The sequence below is a fragment of the Grammomys surdaster genome, unplaced genomic scaffold, assembly GCF_004785775.1.
Source record: "Grammomys surdaster isolate TR1022 unplaced genomic scaffold, NIH_TR_1.0 224, whole genome shotgun sequence".
Taxonomy (NCBI): domain Eukaryota; kingdom Metazoa; phylum Chordata; class Mammalia; order Rodentia; family Muridae; genus Grammomys; species Grammomys surdaster.
This window is the reverse complement of record NW_021604669.1, coordinates 2832115-2856677: the sequence shown is the minus strand read 5'-3', so window position 1 is coordinate 2856677 and position 24563 is coordinate 2832115. Positions and strand designations below refer to the sequence as shown.

General features: G+C 44.1%; 1 protein-coding gene across 1 annotated transcript in view; it reads right to left on the bottom strand.

Moving 5' to 3' along the window:
- The window catches only part of Col22a1 (collagen type XXII alpha 1 chain), a 236740-nt gene that overhangs the window by 204370 nt on the left and 7807 nt on the right, over positions 1-24563 (bottom strand). Inside the window, exons 2-3 of the mRNA XM_028773262.1 lie at positions 7625-7787; positions 4902-5468 (exon numbers count right to left, since the gene is read on the bottom strand). Coding sequence (XP_028629095.1) covers positions 4902-5468; positions 7625-7742 — 685 coding nt within the window. The 5' untranslated portion in view covers positions 7743-7787. The remainder of the gene's footprint in view (positions 1-4901; positions 5469-7624; positions 7788-24563) is intronic.

Sequence of the window (24563 nt, the reverse complement as noted above, 5' to 3'; positions counted from 1 at the left end):
AAACTCGGTGACTGGATGACAAATGAGCGCTACTGCCACACACAGACCTCAAGGGGTGAAGGAGACAGCATCAAACACCAAACATAATGCAGAGTACATTTTGAACACCAAATGCATACTAAAGTGATTTATTCTTCTCCTCCCATGGAAAAAGCCTCGCTCATACCATCCCTACTCATATGGGCAAGTGGGATATGCAGTCATCAAAGTTGCACTGGAAGTGAAAGTGAGCTAAGCGAACCATGAAAGAGTAAACAGGGGATTTGCATATATCTTGAGGGTTATAGGACCATGAGAGCACAAGGACAGCCCCTTCTCCAAATCCAGACCAGCATCACAATTCAGCAAGAAAAGCAAGGACCAGCATCTCCTCCTTGCCTACAAGGACAGAGGAGAGAAGGACCAAACAGCCTTTCCTCAGAATAGAAGTAGGTGGAGGCTTCCTCCACAGCAGCGGGCTGGAATTCCAGAGACCCATTCACATGGGAGATAAGCTATATAAAGATTGTTCTGTGGCCACCACAGAGTCCATCAGGGTAGAGAAAGCTCTTAATTATAGCCAAGGCTCTGGGTTAAGTCTGTCCACAGAACAGCCTCAACCCCACACACTGTAGGAAGCTGAAACTGAGACTGAATCTCCTGAGAACCCCACTCAGGCTACAGAGAAGAGTGAGTTGGTACCGTGACATGGAGGCACTTCTCTGGATGTGTCTAAAGTAAAGGGGACAGTAAGACCCCTCACCCTGGGCAGCTCCAAATGCCTGCTCACCTTTTAAGCTGCCTTTGTTCCATTCAGTAGCTATGCTGGCTGAAAATGAGGGAATACAGGCTTTGCAAGCAACCAGACCCCATTCTGCTTTACCGACATCAGCATCACTTCCATTCACAGTCTTAGTCAATATGAAGTCTGTGCTCAGAATGGCTCCCATTCAGTTCAGGCTGCAATGTCACTCACAGACATCGCCCATGTGCAGAAACTATTTCTGGTGTTTGGATTCTGTGATGTGCCTTGATTTGATCTTCCCAGATGTTTCCACTATGTTATTGTTAGCCTTTTTATTTTGTTTTGCTTTGTTTATACTTGAAGTGATTGTAAGGGGATTTTGTTTCGATTGTCACCAGAACAGACCAGTCCCTCCTCATCTCCCAGCTGTGTTTACAAAAACTGCCTTCTCCCTGGGTGGCTAAGCATTAACTTAAATCTCACTTCTTTTTAGGCATTTGGAGAATCCTGACTACGGAGGGCCTATGTGATTTTCTTGAGGGTCTCCTAGTGAGCATTTGTCCTTCTGGATCTAGTTGCATCTGTCTCTCCTTCTCCTGAGACCTCCCCCAACTCGCCATGGCTTTTCTTTGGAATAAAACTCCCTCCCTCAAAGGAGAAGGAATAGTAACTCTACTGCCAAATATTAAACAAGATCATTTTATTTAAGACTCAAATATTCAGCCTATTTCTTTTGCAGGGCTAGACAATGAACTCTAAGCAGTCACAAGGCCTGCCCTATGTGAACTAGACTGATTGCCAGGCTTCCTAGGAAATGGGCTCTTCCTATCTTAAGTTTGCAGGGCACAGAACTTTCTAGAGCAATGACAGGCTTGTGCTGGCATCTTCTCCAACCACTCCACCCTGTACCCTGTTCGTAGTCCCAGGAGGCACAGTGGCTTCACCTGGAGTCTTGGGTCCCAGCCCACAGGGCCAGGCCAAGGGAAGCAGCAGCCAGGGTAGATAAGAGTAAGGACTCCTTTTCAGTTCTTCCAGGAAATAGCTGAGTGCTTTCTGTACAAAGCTCTTCCTCGGCCTCATCAATTCACCCATTCATTCACACACTCCTGCATCCTTCAAACATAACTCTCATGAGAATGCCTTCAGGCAAACCTGCTTTCTGCTTCTCACGGCAGGCAGCCAGGCAGCATCACCCCGTAGACAGCCTCTGACTGGAAACAGAGGAATGAGATATGAACTCATTCTGTGAAGCCACCTGACCTTTGACCTTAAAAAAGCAAACAAACACATACAAGTAATGTTCTCTGGATTGAGCAGGCTTATGTATATATTTAAACACACACACACACACACACATAGCACTAACTAAAAAGAAGCTATGAATTTGATAGAGAGTAGTAGGGTTCACTGGCAGAGGTTGGAGGGAGGGAGGGGGAGAGGGAAATGATGTAATTATAACATCAAAAATATTTCAAATAACTTTTAAAAGAAACACAGATCAAGCATCAGCATATCAGCATGGGTTGTGAAGTTTAGACATGGGCTGGTGTTTTGCCAGGCACTGGGCCTCAAGATAGACTAGGGCCTCATCCTGCAACCTCTGCATGAAATGTAGAGATGTTCTGCCTAACCCCAGGCAGAAGCTATAAGAACAGGGCCAATATCTGCAGGATGAATCCTAAGATCAGCATCTTGGGCAATGGACAGACATAATGACCACGTAAATTCTGAAGCACACAACAGAACAGGGGTTCTCTAGACCAGGTGGATAGAAGAAATAACATGATCTATTTCTAGTGGGGAAGCATGACCAATAGATATTTCCTCTAAGTCTTGTTCAAAGATTTGTGTAAAGCACCCTGGGAACAACTTCCAGGATCTGAAGAAGACTTTAATCGGGGTCAGCTTCACTAACTGTGCCATTGAATTACCATAATTTCATCATTGTAAGTAAGTATCAGGGCTGCAGAGGCAGCCTGATGGCTAAGAGATTTTGCTGTAAGGACCAGAGTGATAATCCCAGCACCCAAATATCAAATGTCTATAAATCTTAGCTTTGCCACAGACAGAGGAGCACCACGGGGGTCTTTTGGCTTTCAGCCTAACCCAGGAAACACTGCTTCAAAGAAACAGGCAGAGAGTGATAAAAGTCAGCCAATGCTCTCCTTTGGCTTCTGCACATGCACGGTGGGTACATCTGCACACACATGCACATATACAGACAAACATGGATGAGCAAGCCAACAAATATGCCTTTTAAAATTGTCATAAAAACTGGACTGGATACAGTCCGGTTAGGTAACAGGAACACCTGCTTTAAAAATAAAACAATCTAAGTCATATATCTCAATTTATAGCCTGACTTTGGAATGTACAGTGATGGGGGGGTGAATGCTGATGTCTGCAAATTATTTTTTAAAATAATATGGTGTTATTCTTCTTCAAGAATGTTATACATGCATTCTCAGGAATGACTCCACCGACACATGAGGCTCCAGCTTGGCTTCCTGTATGTCTGCATAGCTCACATGTCTTTACTGACCTGGAGACAAGAATCCACCATCACAGGGTCGACTGCCCCAGAAATCAGCACAAGGCCTCACAGATATAGAGCCTCAATGAGGGCCCATTTCCTTTAAACCCTGGCTTAACAAACAACACAGATAGCCATACTATGGTAAGAACATCTAGAGCCACACCAGTTTCTGGAATAAGCTATGCTTTTTCACACTGGGATTCACGTCATGGCCCTTCTTAGATCTGTTCCCTCTAAGCCTATGTGTTCTCAACCCTTTGGGGTTTTGCAGGCCCTGTTCGCAGAGGTGGCCTAATGCCATAAGAAAACACAGATGCTTTAATTACTATTTGTTACAGTGGCAAAATTAACAGCTATGAAGTAACAACAAAAGTAATTTTATGGTTGAGGGGTCACCACAACATGAGGAACTGTATTAAAGGGTCACAGCATCAGGAAGGGGGAGAGCCACTCCTCTAAGCCATCCCAATCTGTTCCACTATTGATCCCATCTACTGCCCCAAGTCCCAAAGGCTGCTTGGTCTCCCGCCATAGGAACCATTGGGATTCCAAGCCAGAGACTGCTCATTCCTCTGCAGTAATTAGCAAGAGAGTCAGACTCTGGTGCCATCACTTCTTCCTCTAACCTGCCTCGAAACACAGCCTTTGCTGGGCCTGGAGGAGAATTTCACACAGCATCTGTTGCTATCCAAGAAGGACAAATATCAGCACAAGGAAGAGGTGAGAGGTGACGACTACAGACAGGCTAGGGAAAAAGAAAAGTCTCTTTTCACTTTCCATTCTGGTGAGGGAGGTCCTCACAATAATCCCTCTAAAATCCTGGAGGTTAGACTTCAAGGACAGCCGTGAGGCTATCCAGTGCGTCTGCTGTCGTCCAGTGCCCAGGCTTTTCCCCAGTTATCCACTACACTCAAGAGATTCCAGGCAAACAAGTTAGAGAGCTGGGTCACCTTAGATGTCAGTAGGTCACCAAATCCTGGGGCATACAGATGATTCGGTTCTTCCAGGCAGAACGCACCGAGTCATTCTGCTGCATATTTCTATCCTGATCACTCAGTGGAACTCTCTGGGAGAACCTGCTATGGACTAATAGAAGGTCTGCCTCTAATTATTTTTTAACTTTTGAAATTTTATTCTTTTAATTAAAAAACTAAAAAACAAAACAAAACAAAAAACCTCTTTACTGAAAGGAGCTCACAAATTTAAAGTATCACACAGCCAGGTTAAGATAGCCACTCAAACAAGCACTTGTCCAGTCCTGAACTGTATCCATCTCAACAAACTTCTATACAGTTAAAACAGATAGGTTCTACCTCAAAGTTCAGAAACTCTAGGAGGTCAGCAGACCAGAGATGAAGAGGAGACAGGTCACTTTTAACCTTCAAGTCCTTCCCATTTCTACTCAAGGAGGGAGAAGCCAAATGGGTGTCTGGATGACAGCCTCTTCTGGGTATGGGCTATTACTCCTTGCTTTGCTAGCCCCAGGGAATGGTGGCTTCACTTGCCCTGCCTCTGCTTCATGCCCACCTGTGACTCCTCTGAGTTTGGCACACTGCCGCTCGTCTCTGCTGCCTGTTCAGGCAACAGGTAGGGATGTTCTTGGGTGCAGAGAGAGCTTCACAGGGAAGCAGGGCAACTCACTTTCACAAAGCCGACGCCTCAGCTTGCCACGGATCTTGTCAATGGCATTGAAGTCAGAAACATGGAAGACATGCGCAGACTTGGGTTCTGAAGCGATCTCATCCAGCTCCTCCTTTAACGCTGCACCCACACCAACAGCGAAAATGCGGATGCCGGCTGCATGGGCAGCTGCTGCAGCATCCAACACCAAGTCCTGGCTACGGCCATCGGTCAGCAGGATAGCCACCTGCTTGAAGGCACGATTCCCAGGCCTGCCGCCTGCCTGGGCAGAGAAGCTACGGCTGGTGATATAACGCAGTGCGTCGCCAGTGTTCGTGTTACCACCATGGTAGGTGATGCGCCTCGCTGCAGCCTTCACCTCCTCACGGGAGCTGAAGTGGCCCAGTTCAAAGGCTGTAGTGGGCCGGTCACTGTAGCGCACAACCCCCACACGGGTGTGGCCAGGGCCCACCTCAAAGGTGTCTACCAAGTTGGCTACCCACTGGCGGACCTTCTCAAAGTCCTCCTTGCCCACACTGGAAGACGTGTCCAGGAGGAAGACCAGATCATACTGCACACTTTTGCAACCTGCACGGGAGAAAGAGTAAAGGGAGAATGAATGTTGGGAAACTTACAGATTTAGTTCCCTCCTTTAGACTTGACTCAGGAGCGCCTGCCTCCTCTACCTCTTACTGACATCCCACAGCAAGTGAGGTTAGAGAGTCATAGTGAGGACCAACTGAGGAGATGTGAGAGTATTTAAGTGGTCTGCATCCATAGGATGCTACTAAGTGCTAAGCTCTTTGCTTTAACTTCGGTTAAAAAGTGATAGCATTTTGTGTGTGTGTGTGTGTGTGTGTGTGTGTGTGTGTGTGTGTGTGTGTTAGCACAGACATGTCTGTATATACTGAGTATGTATGCAGAGGCCAAAGAAGGACTTTGGATGTCTCCCTCTATAGTACTCTTGAAGTGTTCTGAGACAGGATCGATCTCTCTCTCTCTCTCACTGAACCTGTTTTCTGGGGTTTGGCTTGACTGCCGACCGACTGAGCTCCCATAGTCTTTCTGCCTCCCCCCACCTCTGCACATGCTCTATTATGCATCCAGCTTTTATGTGGGTGTTAGTGATGTGCCGGGCCTGGTGGTCTATGGTCTACTTTCCCATACCTAACTGAATGGGAGAAACAAGTTTCCAGGCTTGTTGTGTGGATTTCCATGACGTCATAGAGTCCACAGCCCTGAGTATCTTACCATGAGAAACCATATCAAATGTATATGTTTATGTAATTAAATATGCCTATACAGAGTTCTGAAATGCTTCATATGCTTCTATTTTCTAAAAATAGATTCTACACAAACTACGTGATGTTTTTAATTAAACAAAATAAAACATTAATGTAATTTTCCTCCTTAAAGAACCCCTTAGTATAGGGTCTACCCATCCATTCTGTAGTTAGATTGTTTGAGAAAAAGTGTTTTCTAAGCTTCACAGCACTGCACAAACACAGGCGAGCTACTGAGAAGCCTGTCTGGAATCCTCCAAAATGAGAGACTTGGAAAATCAGCAAGAGCCATACCTGGGTACACACAAGTGTGAGGGTCATAAAGAACATATTCTGTGAAATATCAAGTTGACTAGAGTCAAAGACTGATGCTGCCCACGACAGCATGAGAGAACGGACTTGTCTGCCAAATGGAGACTTAGAGATCCGTGGCACCATTTCAAGGGCCTCTCCAAGGAATTACCAGTCAATCAGCTGGAGATGTGGTGACTTAAGCCCAGAAAACTCATTAAGTCAGGGAGAGATATATGAGAATTATCCAAGAAGCATGACTAATGAAGCCATATGAAGAGGCTAGAGCATCGCTCAGAGGAAATGACTGATATAAAAATCACTGGTGCTGGGTTCCTAAGGTGCATGCACCACAGGAGCCAGAAGAGTGGGCTAGAAGGGAAGCCACCCACCAGCAGCAGGGAGGGGTTGGGTGTGTAGGCTGCACTTCCCAACAGAAGCCAACATTCTGTGGGTACTGTACTTAAAGGGAGAGTCTTTCCTGCCTCTCCACCTCCTCTGTGTATACATCCAAATTTTGCAGGTATGTCTAAGGAAACCCGAGGCATGCAAAGCTATGAAAGAAATATTAATTTTAGTATTATATATGTTTGGCTCTTATGTTTGTAAATTAGTAAAAAGCAAAACCCAGATTTACACACTCACTCACCCTCTCTCTACAAAAACCCTCTACATAGGGCTGGAAAGATGGCTAAGTGGTTAAGAGGCACTGGCTGTCCTTCCAGAGGACCTGAGTTCAATTCCCAGCACCCACATGATATCTCACAATGGTTTCTAACTCCAGTTCCAGAGGACTTGGTACCCTTGCACAGACATGCAGGCAGAACACCATTGCACATAAAAATAAACCTTAAAAAAGAAACTTCTTAATACCCCCTCTTATAAATTCTTCACACTATCATATTCTCTTACACACATTATTTCTTAAGCAGAGATCCAGTCTTTCAGTCTAGCACACTCTCACATTTGCTCACACATTACTTTGCTCTCTCAGGCCTCATTTGAACAGATGGTACTTGCACACACATCAACTGAAGGCCAGCTCCTACACTTGCTGCATTTCGGACACTCTGGTATACTCAGTCAGTCACAAGCTAATTCACAGGATCACACCCTCACTTGCACACACACATGAATGTTGAGCAACCCATCTCCAATTTCATGTCCCACCTGCACGCTGGGCCTGACAGCCACCATCCCCTCCCCAAAGTAGTAGAATCCACAGAAGGTAAGCCAAAGGATTCCCTCTGGGGATAGTCACGGCTCTCCTGCTCTTGGAGACAGGCATATCTTGATCAGGAAGAGATACTTCAGGAGTCTAGTGGAGCATTTCCTGTGTAGAAAAAGACACACCCTGAGAAGCACTGCAGCGCTGAAGGGTCAGAAGAAGAGAGGAATCCCACATGCAGGTGCTAGCATTGGCTCCATCCCTTAGCTTCACCCTCCCCAGAGCCAACAGTGTAAACCTCTGAAAAGTGATGCCATGGAATCTGGTCAGTTCCTTTCCTGGGTCATTGATGAGGTCTGGATGCTGAGTGATCCGAAGCTGTGCCCTTCCCAGATCTCTTCATTAGTACCATCCCAGTTCCCTAATTAGCATGACCCACAGACCTATTATGACCAGCTGCCCTGATCTCACCAGCCCAGTAGGCTCAAGATGGTGGCTGTCAAGGAGTTTCCCACAGATACCATGTCTGCAGCAGACCTTCTCCTATGGAGAATGTTTCCCTCTGCTAAAATGCCATACTTACCAAAAGCCATGGAGGAACTCAGCCCACTCTTCCCCCAGACATGACCCTCCATATGGCTGGGAGCCACCATCAGCAGTGTCCAGTGAACAATGACCTTTTTTCTTTTTTGCAATAGGCTGTCATTTTATCTACTTGCCTCCCTGGCCCACCTACCACTATATCATGCTTGGGGTTGGTTGACAAACTGGGGCAAGAATTTCCATCCTGTATGCATGCGCAGCCAGTACCTATGATTAAAGTAGCATATAAGAATCTTCCAAGCGACCCATCCCCCAAATTTAAATGGAAGGGAATTTTTCTTAATGTTTCAAGTAATAGAGGAATATATTTCCAGAGTTTGGTGTATTATTTGTTTTTAAGATACTGGTGTGATTCAGGTTTGTGAACAAATTGTGAACATCACAATTTTCTCAGTGTGACAAACAGATCTGTTGGCTGCTGCCTCCCAATGAGCACCCCCCATCTCTCTCTCTCTCTCTCTCTCTCTCTCTCTCTCTCTCTCTCTCTCTCTCTGTCTCTCTCTGTCTCTCTCTGTCTCTCTCTCTCTCTCTCTCTCACACACACACACACACACACACACACAAAGGCACATACATGTGCTATAAACCTAAACCTCGGGTCCACAGGCAAACAGACATGCCCGCCCGTCCCAGCCACACAAAGTGTACTGGCTGGTTTTGTGTGTCAACTTGACACAAGTCAGAGTCATCAGAGAGAAAGGAACCTCAGTTGAGGGAATGCCTCCATGAGATCCAGCTATAAGGCATTTTTCTCAATTAGTAATCAATGGGTGGGCCCAGTTCATTGTGGGTGGTGCCATTCCTTGGCTGGTGGTCCTGTGTTCTATAAAAAAGCAAAATGAACAAATGTAAAACAAGGCAGTAAGCAGTACCCCTCCATGGTTTCTGCATTAGTCCCTGCCTCTGGGATCCTGACCTGTTTGGGTTTCTGTTCTGACTTCCTTCAATTATGTACAGCAATATGGAAGCATGAGCTAAATAAACCCTTTCTCTCCAACTTGCTTTTTGGTCATGGTGCTTTGTCACTGCAATAGAAACTCTAACAAAGACACAAAGTTACTAGCAGTTTCCAGGACAACCCCTGTGATCCTGTTGCTCTGAAATTTGCACCACCCACCCTAGAATTCTATCTCCAGGTTGGCTTAAGGGATGGGGGGAAGTCTTTATGATTTCAGTAAGTCACATCTTACAGGTAGGCATGGTCACCTAATCCATGAAGGACCTTGCTACCATCAGCTATCCTCCTAGCAATGGTGGAGCCAAAATCACCCACAGTGAAAACAGCAGAAAAGTATTCTGAGATTCATACCTATGAATACTGAGTCCAGGATTTTAGTCAGCCTTTTGGTAGGGATGGGGACAAGTCAGGGACATGCCTGAACCTCAAGCCAAAAATTCCTCCTAGACCCTATATTCACCAAACTACAACATACGACAAGATTTTAACATATCAGTTTTCAGATGCACATCACCAAAGCGATGTGGTCTAGAAGCTGTATGCCAATTCATCACCACAATTTATTCAAGGGAGATAGATCATCCCAATTCTGCTCACAAATCACAACTCTTCCTACATCTTCTCTAACCCTCTATAGAGCTAAAAGCTTACACCTGGAGAGCCCCTCCTCAACCCCTGCACCTCCCTGTCAAATTAGTGGTAAGTTGAAGCTGGCTATATCCCCACATGAGTTTTAAGCATGGTTGATTCCATGGGGTCTGACATTGAGCCATGCTGCCACCGTCTACCCATTGATGTTAAAGGGCCTCTTTACATGTGAGGAAAAGTTCTTAGTAGCCCCGGTACCAGTGTAAAACCCAGCAAAAAGTAATACTCAGTTAATGCTGATAGGTGAAAGAAGAAAGCAAAGCAAGGAGGGAAAGAGGTAGGAAGAGAGGGAAGGAGGGAACAAAGGAGGAATGAAGAGGGAGTTAATAATTCAGCTGCCACAGGGGAAAGCTGAGCACAGAGGCTGGGGTTGTCCAGGAGACAGGATCAGCCAGGCCATTCTGTATGGACACAGCAGCACCCAAAGCTTATCTTTAGTTCCTTTACAGTAAAGATATTCCCAGTGTCCGACACTGACAGTAAGGAGGGTTACTTGCCAGTTCCTGTGAGTGTGCTCTTTTCCACTGCTCCACAGTGGAAATTTATGTAATCCACAGGACCAGGCTCTGTGCTGGTACCACGACCTCCCTCCACTGTCTAGGTAAAGAGCTACAGCATGGAGAGACGACAGCCTTATGATTACCTGTGGGGATGCTTAGATCTGGACCCTGAAGTCAAGCCTACTTGGCCAGGCCAAGGCCACCAACATTCTCCCTTCCATGCCAGGGATGTATCTTAAGAAGTCTCATCAACTCCAAATTTCTCAAATGGTCTTAAATCTTTGTAATGCCTACTCTGGGTCATAAATTTGTCTAAAAAACTACTGAGCAAACTTCAGTACCTAATCCTTATGAATGTACAATGTTTTTCCCACAGTGTGGTCATAGCAAATGCCCGGAGAGCCCTATGCATTTTATAAAGACCCTAACACAAGTTCCCAAATTACTTTCCAGAAGAGTTTCCTCTGCCCTTCGCAGCATGTGGCCCCCTATTCAAACATAATCAGAAGCAGCGCTGAGGAATCTTCCCCTTCAGTCTTTTCCAGCTCAAATTCAATAGATAGGTGGTTTCTTGTTTTCTATGTATATCTTTGGTCCATGAGGTTTGCTATTCAAAGGTTTTGCCCATTCTTCATATTCAAATGTCCTTTTCTCCTTCTGTTCGGATTGTGTGTGTACATATATATGCTGTGGCATATGTGAGTATTAAATTGTGTTTGGGGATGTACTCACCCATGCATGTACCTAGGGAGGCCAGAGGTCTGTGCTGTATGTATGTATGTATGTATGTATGTATGTATGTATGTATGTATGTATAGGCAGAGTCTCTCACTGACTGGGCGTTTCCTAGTTTCAGCTAGACTAGTTCTCAAGTTCCTACTACCTCTGTCCTCACCCCAGGATAGTGAGAATTTTGGTTTCTTTAAAGCCCCAGGTATGTTATGTGAAAACGTTTTTGTTTTAATCTTGGTGTGGGATATGGGGCTGCTTCAGATTGTCCACAGGAGCTGACTATTTGCCTCACTCCGGCTCTGGGAGGGGCATGATCTTTTCCAGCTGCAGACAGTTTAATTCAGAGAACTCTTTAGAGAGTATACATGGGAGAGCCCCTAAGAGATTCAGCAGTGGCTGCTCCTCCTGTTGACGCCCCTACTGCTGCTAGCTCATTTATTATTACTAGTTTACTGGACTTCTGGATATCCTGATGATGACGATTTGCCCCAGGGAACTATGGGAAGTAGCATATAGAGGTCCACACCCCCTTTCTCCTCTAACTTTCTGTCTCTCCTACTTGGTGTTGGGGTGTTAGAAGGGATTGGGTTGGTGAATGATGGTAGATATAAAAGAACACAAATAAACTATCTAAACAAATTACATGTACACCCCAGTGCTGCAGTTTCAGACACATGCCACTGTATACAGCTTTTCTGTGGGTTCTGAAATCTGAACTTAGATTCTCATGCTTGCACAGAAAGTACGTTATCCACTGATCCATGTCCCCAGCCTGTAAATGTCTATTTAAAAACCTGTTTGTAAAGTCACCATCTGTATAAAGAAGGGGGCTTATAGATTTTTTTAGCATTGGTATGTTCATTCTATAAATATTCCTTACTCCTGTCACATGCCTAGGACAGGTATGTAAAGCACACAGAGTTACCCTGGGAAAGTCCTCATTGACTTCTGAGATCTAATAAGATGCCAGGACAGGACAGAGCAGGACAGTGAGCATGGGAAGAAGAAAGCTCAGGGAGTAATGGGAGCACAGGCAGGTGGATAGTGTATGTGGCTATCACGGGGATATTTGGGGAAAGGTCAGACTTCTAGAGCTTTTGCCAAGTTGAGTTTGGAAAGCTGAGCAGGAAGACAAACAAATATATACAAGGCAGGTAACACTAAACAAGAACATCATTGTCTGGCCTCAGAAGGTGGCAGGGTACTTAACATTCCTGTGGAGGAAGGTTCCTCTTAGGACCAGTGAATTAACTCTATAATTGGGGCTCTACCACCTTCAGGGCAATGTGGTATGCTTTGTCTCAAAGCACAGAAGGCAACCTCACAAGTGCCTGAGCTATGCAGGGTCTGAATAATGGCACATGGACAACATCAAGAGGCAGATGCAGGATCAAAAGGAAAGGTGCTATACCTAACAGAACAAGCAGGGCACTCATGGTTCTGTGCTTAGGGAATCAGAGGGGTCAAGGAGGAAAGGAGCATGAAAATAAATATGTCTGAAAGTTCCCTAGCTCTTCCATCCTTCAATGACTTATGACCTGTCTGCCGTGTCTATATTGTTGCCCAGGACCCAGGACAGTTCCAAGCAATGCTGTGCACCTCCATAAATACTAACTTTATGGATGGATGATCAAAGGCCAGTATCAACGTCAATCCATATTTTACTATCTTGTAGTTTGTAGTGGCCAGGAGTCATTTGTCAGATGAATAGCGATGTCATCAGAAAGCCATGAACTTAGATGGTTAGCCACCATTTATTATGTGCCATAAGTCAGACACTCTGTCTCTGGTGTGATTTCCTGTGGCCTCTCAAGGCAGGCTCTATCACTTTTGTGAGGGAAAGGAAGAGACTGGGATGGAGTAAAGGTACCACTTTCCCAGGTCACTAAGTTGGGGAGAGCTGAGAGGGCAGACTGGGATTTGAACCGAAGCCTCCTCTGGATTGAACCATACTCTATCATCTCCATAGGTGGAGAAAAATCCAATAGCAGCAACCTTCCAGTGACTACTTTGGAGGACATAGGAAAGATGGTGGACAGGTGGATAAAGTGGTAGCATGTACCCTTACTCCATATTTGTCATGACTCATAAAATTTGATAATTTCTCTGACTGGGGAAACTAGGCATCATCCAAGTTATGTTCTTCAACTTTTCAGAATTCTTAATGTACATCTTTCCCAGTGCACACAGGAGAAATGCAGATACATTTCTTTATGAAGAATCTATGGCGTAAAGGAGAAGCAGGCTTATTTGTGTGAGTTGCTGAAGTATCAAACGCCATGACCAAATGCAATTTATGTCAGGAACGTGATTCGACAAAGAACAAAATCTGAATTATCATATCAATAGAAAGAAGAGAAGGAAAAATACATGATCCCTACTGGCACCAAAAAATAAAAAAGAAAAAAGAAAAGGCATGTTGACATGTTGTGACTCAGGCCAATATCTCTTCAACATACAAACACCCACTCCATTAATGAGGAAAATAATGGGATTCCTCAGGATAGGAATGGCCAAATCTGAACTCACACAGTCAACATCATACTTAAAGGCAAAATGTTGACTGTCTTTCCTTTAAGGTCAAAAACAATACAAGAATCCCCGCCACACAACTCTATTCAACACGGTGCCAGAACAATTCAGAATGAAAAAAAGTAATAAAGGGTATCCAATCTGGAAAAGAAGAACTCAAAGTTCCTGAATCTAGAGACGGCATATTATCTGCACAAATACTAGAGAAGCCACAAAACCGTTAGAACCAATAAATCCATCAAAGTCATGAAATGAAAAATTGGCGCTCCAGCACTGTCTTTGTGACTGATCCAAAAAGGGGTTTTATAAACCCCATGGAGAACAACATCAAGAAAGATAAAACACTTAGAACAACTGTAACCATGGGGGTGCAAGAATCATACGCATAACACTACAAAATCTTTGAAAAAGAAATTAGCTAAAATGTGAGTCAATGTGGAGGGATTTGTGTCATCACTTAAGAGATTGACAGTTCTCTCTGCGGTGATGAAATGGCTTCAAAAAATTATAGATGTGTAGATATCCTCTATATAACATATTCAAAAATATAAAAAACAAATAAATATAAAAATGTATTCTGTTCCTTCAACCCTTCACCAAGACTCAAAATGACATTGAGAAAGAAGAGACAGAAAGAATTTTAAGAGACAGAGGATAGGAAACAGCACTGTGAAATGCAGTCTTCTGAACATGATGTAGTTTACCAAACTCATAAACTCATAGTAACTATGTTTTCCTGGATATGACCTGCATAAAAAACCAAGCCAGCCAAACTTCTGACATAGATGATGAAGGAGTTCTTGAGGGTACACCCTTTACTGAGGAACTATTGGCAACTAAGAGCTTGTAAGAGAGAGAGTCATTTTTGAGGGTATATCCAGAATAGGCTTCCTTTTCTCAAATGGATGACCCCACACCCAAGCATATATGGACAGCACTAACTAGACTTAGTGGAATATACTTGTAATAAAATAAGAGGGAATGAAGTTTGGAATGTCATGTGCCAGGGTGGAAACCAGGAAAGTCAGAGAGAATGGAGAATGGATGAGAACCTATTCTCTTGTAGACATGTATGAGATTGTCAAATAATACATTACAAGTATTTTAATTACATGTCCATCTCCCTGCCCCTCTACTGGGATTCTTGTCAAGCTGGAGCTTGTGGGTGTCTTGTGCATGCTGTCATAGTCACTGTGAGTACATGTGTGCATCTGCACTGTGGTGCTTGGAAAACATTGTTATCCACAGTTATTAGCATTTCACAACTGCTGGGGGGGGCTTCATTTATTTAATGACATGACCCTTAGTGGGATGACCACACACTAGTCCCCAAACTAGCTGAGTAACACAAACTGAACTCAATGGGAAAGGTAAAAATGAAGAAGAAAAAGAGGAAGAGGAAGAGGAGGAGGAGGGAGAGGAGGAGAAGGAGGAAGAGGGGGAGGAGGAGGAGGAAGAGGAAGAGGAAGAAGAGGAGAAAGAGGAGGAAATGAGAAGCAGCAGCACAGTAGAAGAGGAAGAGAAAAAGTAATAAGAAGAAGGAGGAGGAGGAGGAGGAGGAGGAGAAGGAGGAGGGGGAGGAAATCAACTTAAAGTTGAGTAGGAAGAGATGGAAGTGTTGAGGGAAAGTGAATGTTTGAAATACAATGAATAAAAATACAGTGTAAAAAAATCTGAAACACTAAAACAAAATTTAAGGTCAAAAATAAGTAAATACAATAGGAAACAAATATTTTAAAATAAAGTAATATAAAGATGGTCACATCACAATTCTTCTGAATGTGTTGTCTCCACAGCAAGTGGAAAATGCAGCGTAGGTGAAATATAGCTTGGTGGTCACTCTATGGTTTAATATGGAAATTAACATGAATTGTTTGTCTGACTGGGTGCATTGTCTTCATTACAGTCTTTCAAGATGAAAGAAGAAAGCAACCCAGAACCATGCATACAGCAGGCAAAGGACAAAACTGGCCACCAGTGGCCATGAAGTAAGGAATTCAGAGGGCTTCTTTAATGCTAATAGAATGCTAAGGCTTCTAGAAGCTGACATTTTAAGAGAAGGGATTCTGCCCTGGAACACTCTGGAAGAAGGCAGTGCCCCCATGCTTCTTCCCAGGGAGACCCACTGTTAGAGAGAAGTCATCTCAGTTGCCTTGAGGCATTAGGCATAGGTCAGATTTTCCAGCAAGATCTGCTCACATCCCAGCATGGTCACTCTCCTAGAGCCTGTGTATGCCAGAGGGAAGAACAGGGTCCTCCTTTAGAAATATTGTAATCCTGAGACTTGGCAAGAGGTCACCAAAGATGGCAGACATTCTAGGAGTTCCATTGGCCATGAAGGCAGACTCACTGACCTAAGGGAAAATAATGGGCAGCAGGTTCCACAATGCCACAGTGACATCACTGCCTGGGCACTGTCTGGATCTCAGCACCTTATATAGAGGCTGAAAGATGCTCAGTGCCATAAAGAGAGAGCTGTGCTGACCAGGGCTTTGTGGACAGTGAGGTATAACTTACAGGAGTCACAAATAGGGACTCTCATCAGAAGGCTCAAAGCCTTACCCAGTAGAAATGAGCTAGGATGAGAGAATGAGCCAGATATAGACATAAATCCCAGGCCTGCTTGTTCCTAACACTCGCAGAACCTAAAGTGTTCCCAGGCAAAGGCTGGCATTGATGAACATGGTCTATTATAAAGACATTGCATGCTTCTGTCTCCACCCCCAGGGTGAGCATCTCCATTTCCCAACTAACTACGCTGACTATCAACTCTCTTGTGACACACTTGTACAATGCACTATTAGCTCTACTTTACTGGTGATGCAAGTATACAGTATAGAAACTGCCCCAAGCACACACCACTGGTAATGACCATTGGTGGACCTGGGGTCAGGTCTCAGTGATACCAAAGATGTATTCTTCCCACCACTAACCAATATATAGTATGTCATGCTCACTAAACAATGGTGACCATTCTAAAGGTTTCATACATAACAACCATTCTATGTGAACAATAGGCATGCCATACTCATTTTCAGAGTCAGAAACAGAGTAACAAAAGACCAGCAATTTTAATGACTTCAACCCCAGGATAAGTTCAGTCCACCTAAGAATCTTCTGGCAGAATCCTGCCCCTTTCAGTATCCAGAGTATGTCTAGAGAAACATTACTGCAAAGGAAGAGAAGGTATACATTAAGGAATCTAATCACAAGTCAAACCATGCAGTTCCCAATCTACAGTAAGCGGAAGATTGGGATTTCAGAAGTGAAAGGGCAGGTCTTTGGAGAAAGACTTCTGAGTAAGATAGTTGAGGGAAAAGGGTACCTTCTTGTTTGGTTCTTAGCTGAAAGTAATTGGCTTAGTGGTATTAAACCAACCTTGCACACTTGGGATAAGCCCAAGTGTCTGAGCATAATTTTTTCCTTGTTGGATTTGATTGACTAAGGTTCACGAAGGAGTTTTATATCTATATTCGTGAACGGTATTAGTCTGTAGTCTTGCTTTGTTTCAACATTTTTGTGTGTCTTGGATCTTCAGATAATTCTGTCTTTATAGAGTGAGTTAGGATCTCTCTGCTCATTTTTTTCCAAATAGTATGACATGAAAAAATTAATAACCCTAATAAGCAGAGTGCTCCCTAGATATTCACAAAGGGGAATGTGGCATGGAATCCAAGCTGTGTTCTCCAGTGACCAAATTAGCAGTTCCTGTCCTCTTGTATTTCAGAAGAGAACCATCTCTATTCCAGAATGGTGGCATGAGTTATGGGCAGGGATTTCTGCAAAGCAGGGATCTGATAGAACTGAAGAAATGGGAGATTTCATGAAGATCTCCACTCTCCCCATCTCACCTTAGGTGACAGTGCAGTGAGTAGAGACAACCATTGTGCCAGCTCCCTCCTGCTTGGCTTTGATCTATTTCCAAGGGCTGGTGGCCAAGTAGGAATGACGTAGGCCACACCAATGGCCCTGGGAGGCAAAGCACTGCCATTAGTTACCCAAAAGTCCAGCAATTAATTTAGTGAACTGAGTTCCTTCCACTAGCCAACTCATTGCCATAGTAACCAACATTCCTTATCCAGGGACCCAGACAAGGGAGAAGAAAGACAAATACTGGGTAGAAACCAATTTAGAGAAAGAAAATGAGATTCAGCACACTACTAGGGCAGCCTAGGCAGAGTCCATGCTGCTGAGGGTGGGACCAGGGTCTCATAGAGTACTGCTGCTGTGTTGCTGGGTGATGAGCTGTGTTCTGGGCAGAAATCTGGCTAGAATATAAAGTCATGGTGTGGCAGGACTGACACTGAGATGTGTCTTCCTTTATAACACAACCCAGCTCTAAGCCCCTAGCCCAGACTTGCTAAACTTTATATGATGCAAACTCTCCTGTTAGGTCAGAGATGGCAGATTAAGTCTAAGCAATTTCCACTCCAATAGGGCTCCCAGAAGCCAGGCAAGACACTAGATTTAAAACTAAGGCCCATGTGGATTGGTACATATCTTCATTCCTCAACACATACACACTAAGGATGGTCTCTATGTCAGGACAACTGTCATTGACACTATTGGTCTGTCTAGTAGAAGCTCGCAAAGTGATGAAGTCGGTCTATTAGGATCCATGTTGAAATCCCAGGCTGCCCCAGGAATATGCAAACCAGTCTCTCAGCATCTTTGAACAGCTCTTTCATGCATCCAACTGGGGTAAACTACACATCTCTCAGGCATGTTGTGCTTCGTCACATAACTAGGAAGCTTTAAATGCACCAGGCCAAGGAGACTCTCCAGGGCATTGCACTATTTTTCTCCAATCCTTAGTTGTAGCATCCATAAAATGAGAATAATGTCTCTACTTTTGAGTTCTGGGGAGTCAATAATGTATGGCAATGATATGGTAGCTTTCATGAAGTAGAATAGTACCATTACAGTCTCAATTGGCTATTCACACAGCCAAGTCACCTGACCAAGACCATTGTTGATTCCACAGGGTACCAGTGATAGTATTGCTTCCATCTCTGACTTAATTATGTTCTAAATGGATATCAAGAGCACCACATGCCTTGTTTCTGATTCCCCAAAGGTACAGACAGACAAACAATGAGGTGATATGTATCCATACGATCCCTGCTCTGATTAGGGAAGATACTAAGTCATGGGTACTGAGAGTACACGCTTCAAAGTCAGGCCCAGGAGGACAAGGGTAGTCGAGCCTGGGAAGACATGCTGGGAGTAAGCAGAGGGGCAATAGCTACTTCACAAACACTATCTCCTGCTTGTGATTTCTCAGACAGTATGCAGAATACAAAAGTTTGGAGGAGGGGCTGAGAAAATGATAAAAGATCAGACTAAAGAAAAAAATGGGATTGGGGGAAGGGGGAAGCACTCAGAGGTGAGGAAATCACATGAGCAAAGGAAGCCCAGAGACTTGTTCTATAGACACCAAGGGCCCAGACTTTATCTGCCCGTGTTTTCTTGCATGGCAATAGCTTCTACTAATGAGAATTCAGAAACTGTACCTACAACGACAAATTAAAGGAACCAATGAGGAAGCCACAATCATATCAGAAAGGAGATGGATGTCAAGAGTGTTCCCTAAGACAGCCACTGCCCCAGCCATGGATTCTGTGGTATCAAATGGCTGAGCCAACAATAGGGACACATAGAGAGAAGAGTACTCAAAAGAGAAGCTATGTTTAGCTTGAGCCTCTGGAAGCCAGTTCATAAGAGCCTGGCAGTGGTGGCGCATGCCTTTAATCCCAGCACTTGGGAGGCAGAGGCAGGCAGATTTCTGAGTTCGAGGCCAGCCTGTCTACAGAGTGAGTTTCAGGACAGCCAGGGCTATGCAGAGAAACCCTGTTTCGAAAAACAAGAACAACAACAAAAACAAAAGAAAACAGAATGGTGAGTTCAGGCTTGACCCACTGAGGTAGCTATTGGAGAGGCTGTAGTCAGGTAGCTAATTTGGTCAGGAAAGCAAATGATGGAGCTGGAGATACTTCTGAAGAGTAAAGAGGGTGAAGAAGGAAGAAGGTGCAAGGGGTATCTGTTCAGATGCAGACAACCACAGTGCCCCATCTCTGAGGCCATCAACACTTTCAGGAATTAGGCCACAGTATCGCTATATGTTGGGTTTTCTTTCCCAGCCTAATATTTTCCAGTGATTCTCATGATAGAAAACTCAGGATGGTATATATGTATATTTTAAATAATTGGGGTTCTTTTGTTTGTTTGTTTGTGTTTGTTTTTGTAATATCAGCAAGGTCCAAGGAGCTAAACATATATCCCTGCCTTGCTAACAAAATGACTGTCTGTCCAAACCACGAAGCCCATACTTTCACAGAATGTTGCCCAAAATAGCAATGATACTGCTATCCATATACCTCCAAATGGCTAGTGACAGAAAGAATCAGAACAATTACAATTTGATAGAAAAACTCATTCAGTGGATAAAAACACTGCAAATTTTCAAACTGTCTTCAACTAATTTTTAAAGGCGTACTCATGCAATTATTTCAATGAGCAATAAAAGCCTCTTGAAACAAATGAAAAAAATTAGCAAATAATTAGAATATGTAGTTCATTTATGATGGTATACACCTGTAGTCTCAGAAATTGTGTGGAGAGAAGGTTTTCACGTTTGACACCTGTCAGGACCACACAGCAAGACACAGTCTCTAACACAAACCAAACCAAAACAAGATGTGGCCCCTGAGTGGCTACCTACTCCTATCCCTCAGGTGCTAGGCTGTGTCCTGCCTCGCCACTGAAGTGCCTGGATCACCACCAGCTTGCCATTCAGTAGAGGCAGACCACAATCTGTAATGGGCATCCTTAGTCCGTGTTTTCCTGGGTGGTAAACAGTGGAGTCTGGGATGATTGCTGTGGTTCCCAATCTCCTGTGTACCTAAGACCCACTGGCATACTTCTGGGAGTCAGGAATAGGGTCCCCAGTCTGTGCTTCCCCTCAGGGCGTTCACACACCAGGTAGAAAAGGGAAGGCAGAGTCTGGATGGGGAATAAGGTTTGGTTTTGGGTGAGTGCAAAGAGTATGGAGGGGCTGAAAGAGAGAAGACCTTCTCCTGGAGATTTAGGTAAGGCTCTCTACAATGAAGCAGCTCCGCTCACGGCAATCCTTGATGAAAAGATGGTCCATGCTTGTGCAAATTGCTTTATTTGATGGTAGATAAGAAATCATACACTTTATTCCAGGTGAGCCAGGGATTAAAAACCTTTTTCGGGAAGGAATGCCTAGGAAGGGAAGCACATTGGCTGAACACTTGGGGCTTATCTAGACACCTCATTAGCATGGAGAACTCCAGGATTTTATGCCATGTGACTGATTGCTATGGTCCTCTCAGTGGGGTGTCATGGTGATATGTTGCAGAGCAGGCAGAGGCTTCATTCATCTTCTATTTACAATTTTTTAACAATGTAATAAAATGTTTGATAAACCAAATTAAATGGTATATACACATATTCTCATATTTATACATATTGCAATCTCAAGTTCATACAATAATTTTCTTTTAAACAAAACACTGTGAATGGGAATCACATCTGGGTGCTAGCTCACCCTGTTCTGTTTTTATAGTTGTTTGGAGTTTTATCAACAGTGTGAAACAGAAAGGAAACTAAGAATCCAGGTTGAAGAGTAGAAGGAAGGAACTATTCTCTATATGCTGTAATTCTTCCGTGGCAGGCATATGCCCATGTAATAACTCCCTTGATGAACAGAATCCTTGCAGAGTCCGTGAGGTCAAGCTTTGTCCCCATAGTCCAGCTCCTGAGGTCAAGCTGTGTCCCTGCAGTCCAGCTCATTGGCCACAAAACAGACTTCAATGACAATGCAGTAAAATATTATTGAAAGCAATCCACTTTGATTCAAATATTCACAGCTTCAACAAATGAATGGAATTTGAATAAGATTATATCTTCAGTCTAGCAGCATACAGCTGAAGTACAGTGTGTGTCTTATTTCATATGGGCTGCTATAACAAACTAAGAGGCTTAAATCTATAGTACTGGCATTTGGAAATCCCAAATCAAGGTACCAACAGACATGATATCTGCTGAGGGTCACTGCCTGATTCATAGATAGCTATCTCCTCCCTGTGTCTGACATGGCAGAAGGCATGAGGAGCCCCTCTGGTCTTTTATAAGGTTAATTTTGAAAGGACAACATAAATCCTATTTGTCTCCATTTAAGGACCCTGTTTGTCTCCATTTAAGGACGAGGCTTGATTTCGAAAACAAAGGTACCAGCTCCAAGAACAGACCCTAAGTCCCAGAAACTAGGCCATAAGACACAAGCTCCAGGGACAGACCATAAAATCCAGAACAAGATCATAAAACCCCCTTCCAAATAATAGCCTAGAGATAACCACAAGAATGGAGAAATATCTTATCCCAGGATGGGTCATCTGTGCTGGGCAGCCCTATCTCATCCTAAGTGTTCATGACATAGGAATGCAGACTATTAACCACCTATGACCCTTCTCACACCCACCAATGAAAAACGTAGATTACCTAATCCTTCTAGAGAATTCCCCCAGTTCCCTATAGAAGGGCCATGTGCCTTTGTCTGGGGTCGAAATTTTAGAGAATGTTTGATCTCCACATGCTAGATGTTTCTGCAAAATAAAAGCTCTTTATTTTTGTATACTATCTGACTCTAGTGTCTTCCTTCAGCAATTTTCGGACCCTTACAAATTTAATTCATTCAAGAGAGTCCTAACTTCACAGCACAGTACCTCCCAATGACCTCATTTCCAAATACCGTGACACCTACAATTTGAAAGTTAGAGTTCAGCACATAATTGAGGGGGGAGACAAATCCAGAGCACTAAAGGAGGAACCCACTATCCTACCCCACCAAATCAGTTAGAACAATGGCCTAGCATTGCCTGAGACGGGAGGGCAAACAGCTCCCTTCAGAATATAAGATTAATGTTCCTGCTGCAACTGGCTAACAGCAAGTCCTTGTTGAACTCCAAGTGCTGAGGAAGTCATGGGATATGGGACACCAGGCACAGGAAGGAGGTTTGACCAACATCCCAAAATCAGGATAAGGGTAACAGAGGCTTCATTATAAATCCCCAAATTTCAGCTGTTTCAGGATGTTCTTTCAATAACTCCCAGGAACAACCTGAGGGTTCTGACAGGTGAATAAGACAAGGAATCCCTCACAGATCTATCCCCTCAAGACAGATGTGCAACTTGGTTTTCATGAGGGTTCCCCCAAAACCTAGAGCAGGACGTATCCCTAATTCTGTTGCCTGCCTGTAGATCCTGTTCCCCTAACCTGATAGCCTTGTCTGGCCTCAGTGTGAGAGGATGCACCTAGTCCTACAGTGACTTGATGTGCCAGGGTGGGGTGATATCCAACAGGGGTCTCTCCTTTCTCAGAGGAGAAAGGGAGGGGGAAAAGGAGGAGGGGTTGTGAGATGGGGGCTGGGCCGGGGTAGGGCTGCAATTAGGGTGTAAAGTGAATAAATAAACAAAAACAAAGGTGTTGTGGGACTCCTGTGTGATGTTTAATCTTGATTTGATAATGTGATAGAATTTACAGTCACCATAACAACACACCTCTAGATGAGCCTATGAGGGTGGGTGTCTCCAGAAAGGTAGAAGTGGAAAAGGAAGGCCTACCTAATGTGGGATCGATGGGTGGGATCCTGCACTGATTAAGAAAGAAGGAAGTTAACCACCAAAATTCATCTCTGTTTTCTGACCACAGACACAGCCTGCCTAGCCACTTGTCGGTTCCTGTTGTTCACTGCCTTTCCTACCATGTTGGACTATCTACTCAGACTGTGAACCAAAGTAAACCTTTGCTTCGTAAGATGTTTTTGCCAGGTATCTTTATCACAGTGAGAAGAATAATCGCCACATCATATTAAAACAGTTTGTCCATTAATTCAATTAAGGTTGACAGGGCAGCATACACATAAGTAGGTCCTGGGCCAGAACAGAGATTGACACCCACAATAGCCAAAGTGTGTTTAGTTGTCAGTTCTGAATAGTGTTTGTAAGCTAGAATATACTAAGTCTAAACCCTTAACTGAGTTGAGACAGAAGATTCAATGCTTCAGTTACGGTACATCTGGGTCTCAAGGCCCTTTGCACTGGCAACCTTCGAGTCTCTGCACACTAGTGTTGCCTCTGATCCTTTCTGCCTCCTCCTTCAGGCACCAAAATCCATCTATTGTTTTGGGGAAATTCCTTTTATTCCAGTCAAAGTGCTTCTCATGAATGTACCCACTTCCCTGGCTAGCAGCTGGCATGAGAAAGGCCTGGGTCACCTGGGACTTTATTGTTTCCTTGGATCCTGGAATCTGATGACAAGAACACAAGTGCACAGACTTCCACCATCCCTGCTAGGAAAGGGAGTGTGTTCCTAGCAAGCTGCCTGTGTTTGGAGATGTAAATAGCCATCTGTCTACAGAAGAGTACTCATATGTTGAGGTGAGAAAGATACTGTCTGTCACTTTGCCACATTGACTCAACTTTTCCCAAGGTGCAGCTTTTCAGTCTTGTGAGTCAAGCACTTCCCCAACCCTCTTTTTTAAAGGTAAGTAGATTCATGCTGGGTCCATTCACTTTAACTGGATGAAGCAGAATTGTAGTAGGAACTGAGGGGCTGCCTCTGTGTAAACCGCCAGGGATGCGCAGCCCCAAAAGCATATCCTACAGGAGGACCTAATTGAGTACTACTTGAGAGACCAAGGATTGTTGATGCAGACAATGCCAGCCAATCAGGAACTGCTGTTTAGAAGAGATGCTTTCTTGGGACCAATGGGGCACGGATGGAGGGTATTAAACAGATTACAACAGTGTTTACAGAGCTCACCTGCTCCCTGAGTCTGTGTTGTTGACTCTGCAGGACCACACCTCTAACCCGCAAGCATAGATAGGGTCCAGCAGTAAGTAGTCTAGGGCACAGGCAACACAGAATATTGCTGTATCTCACAA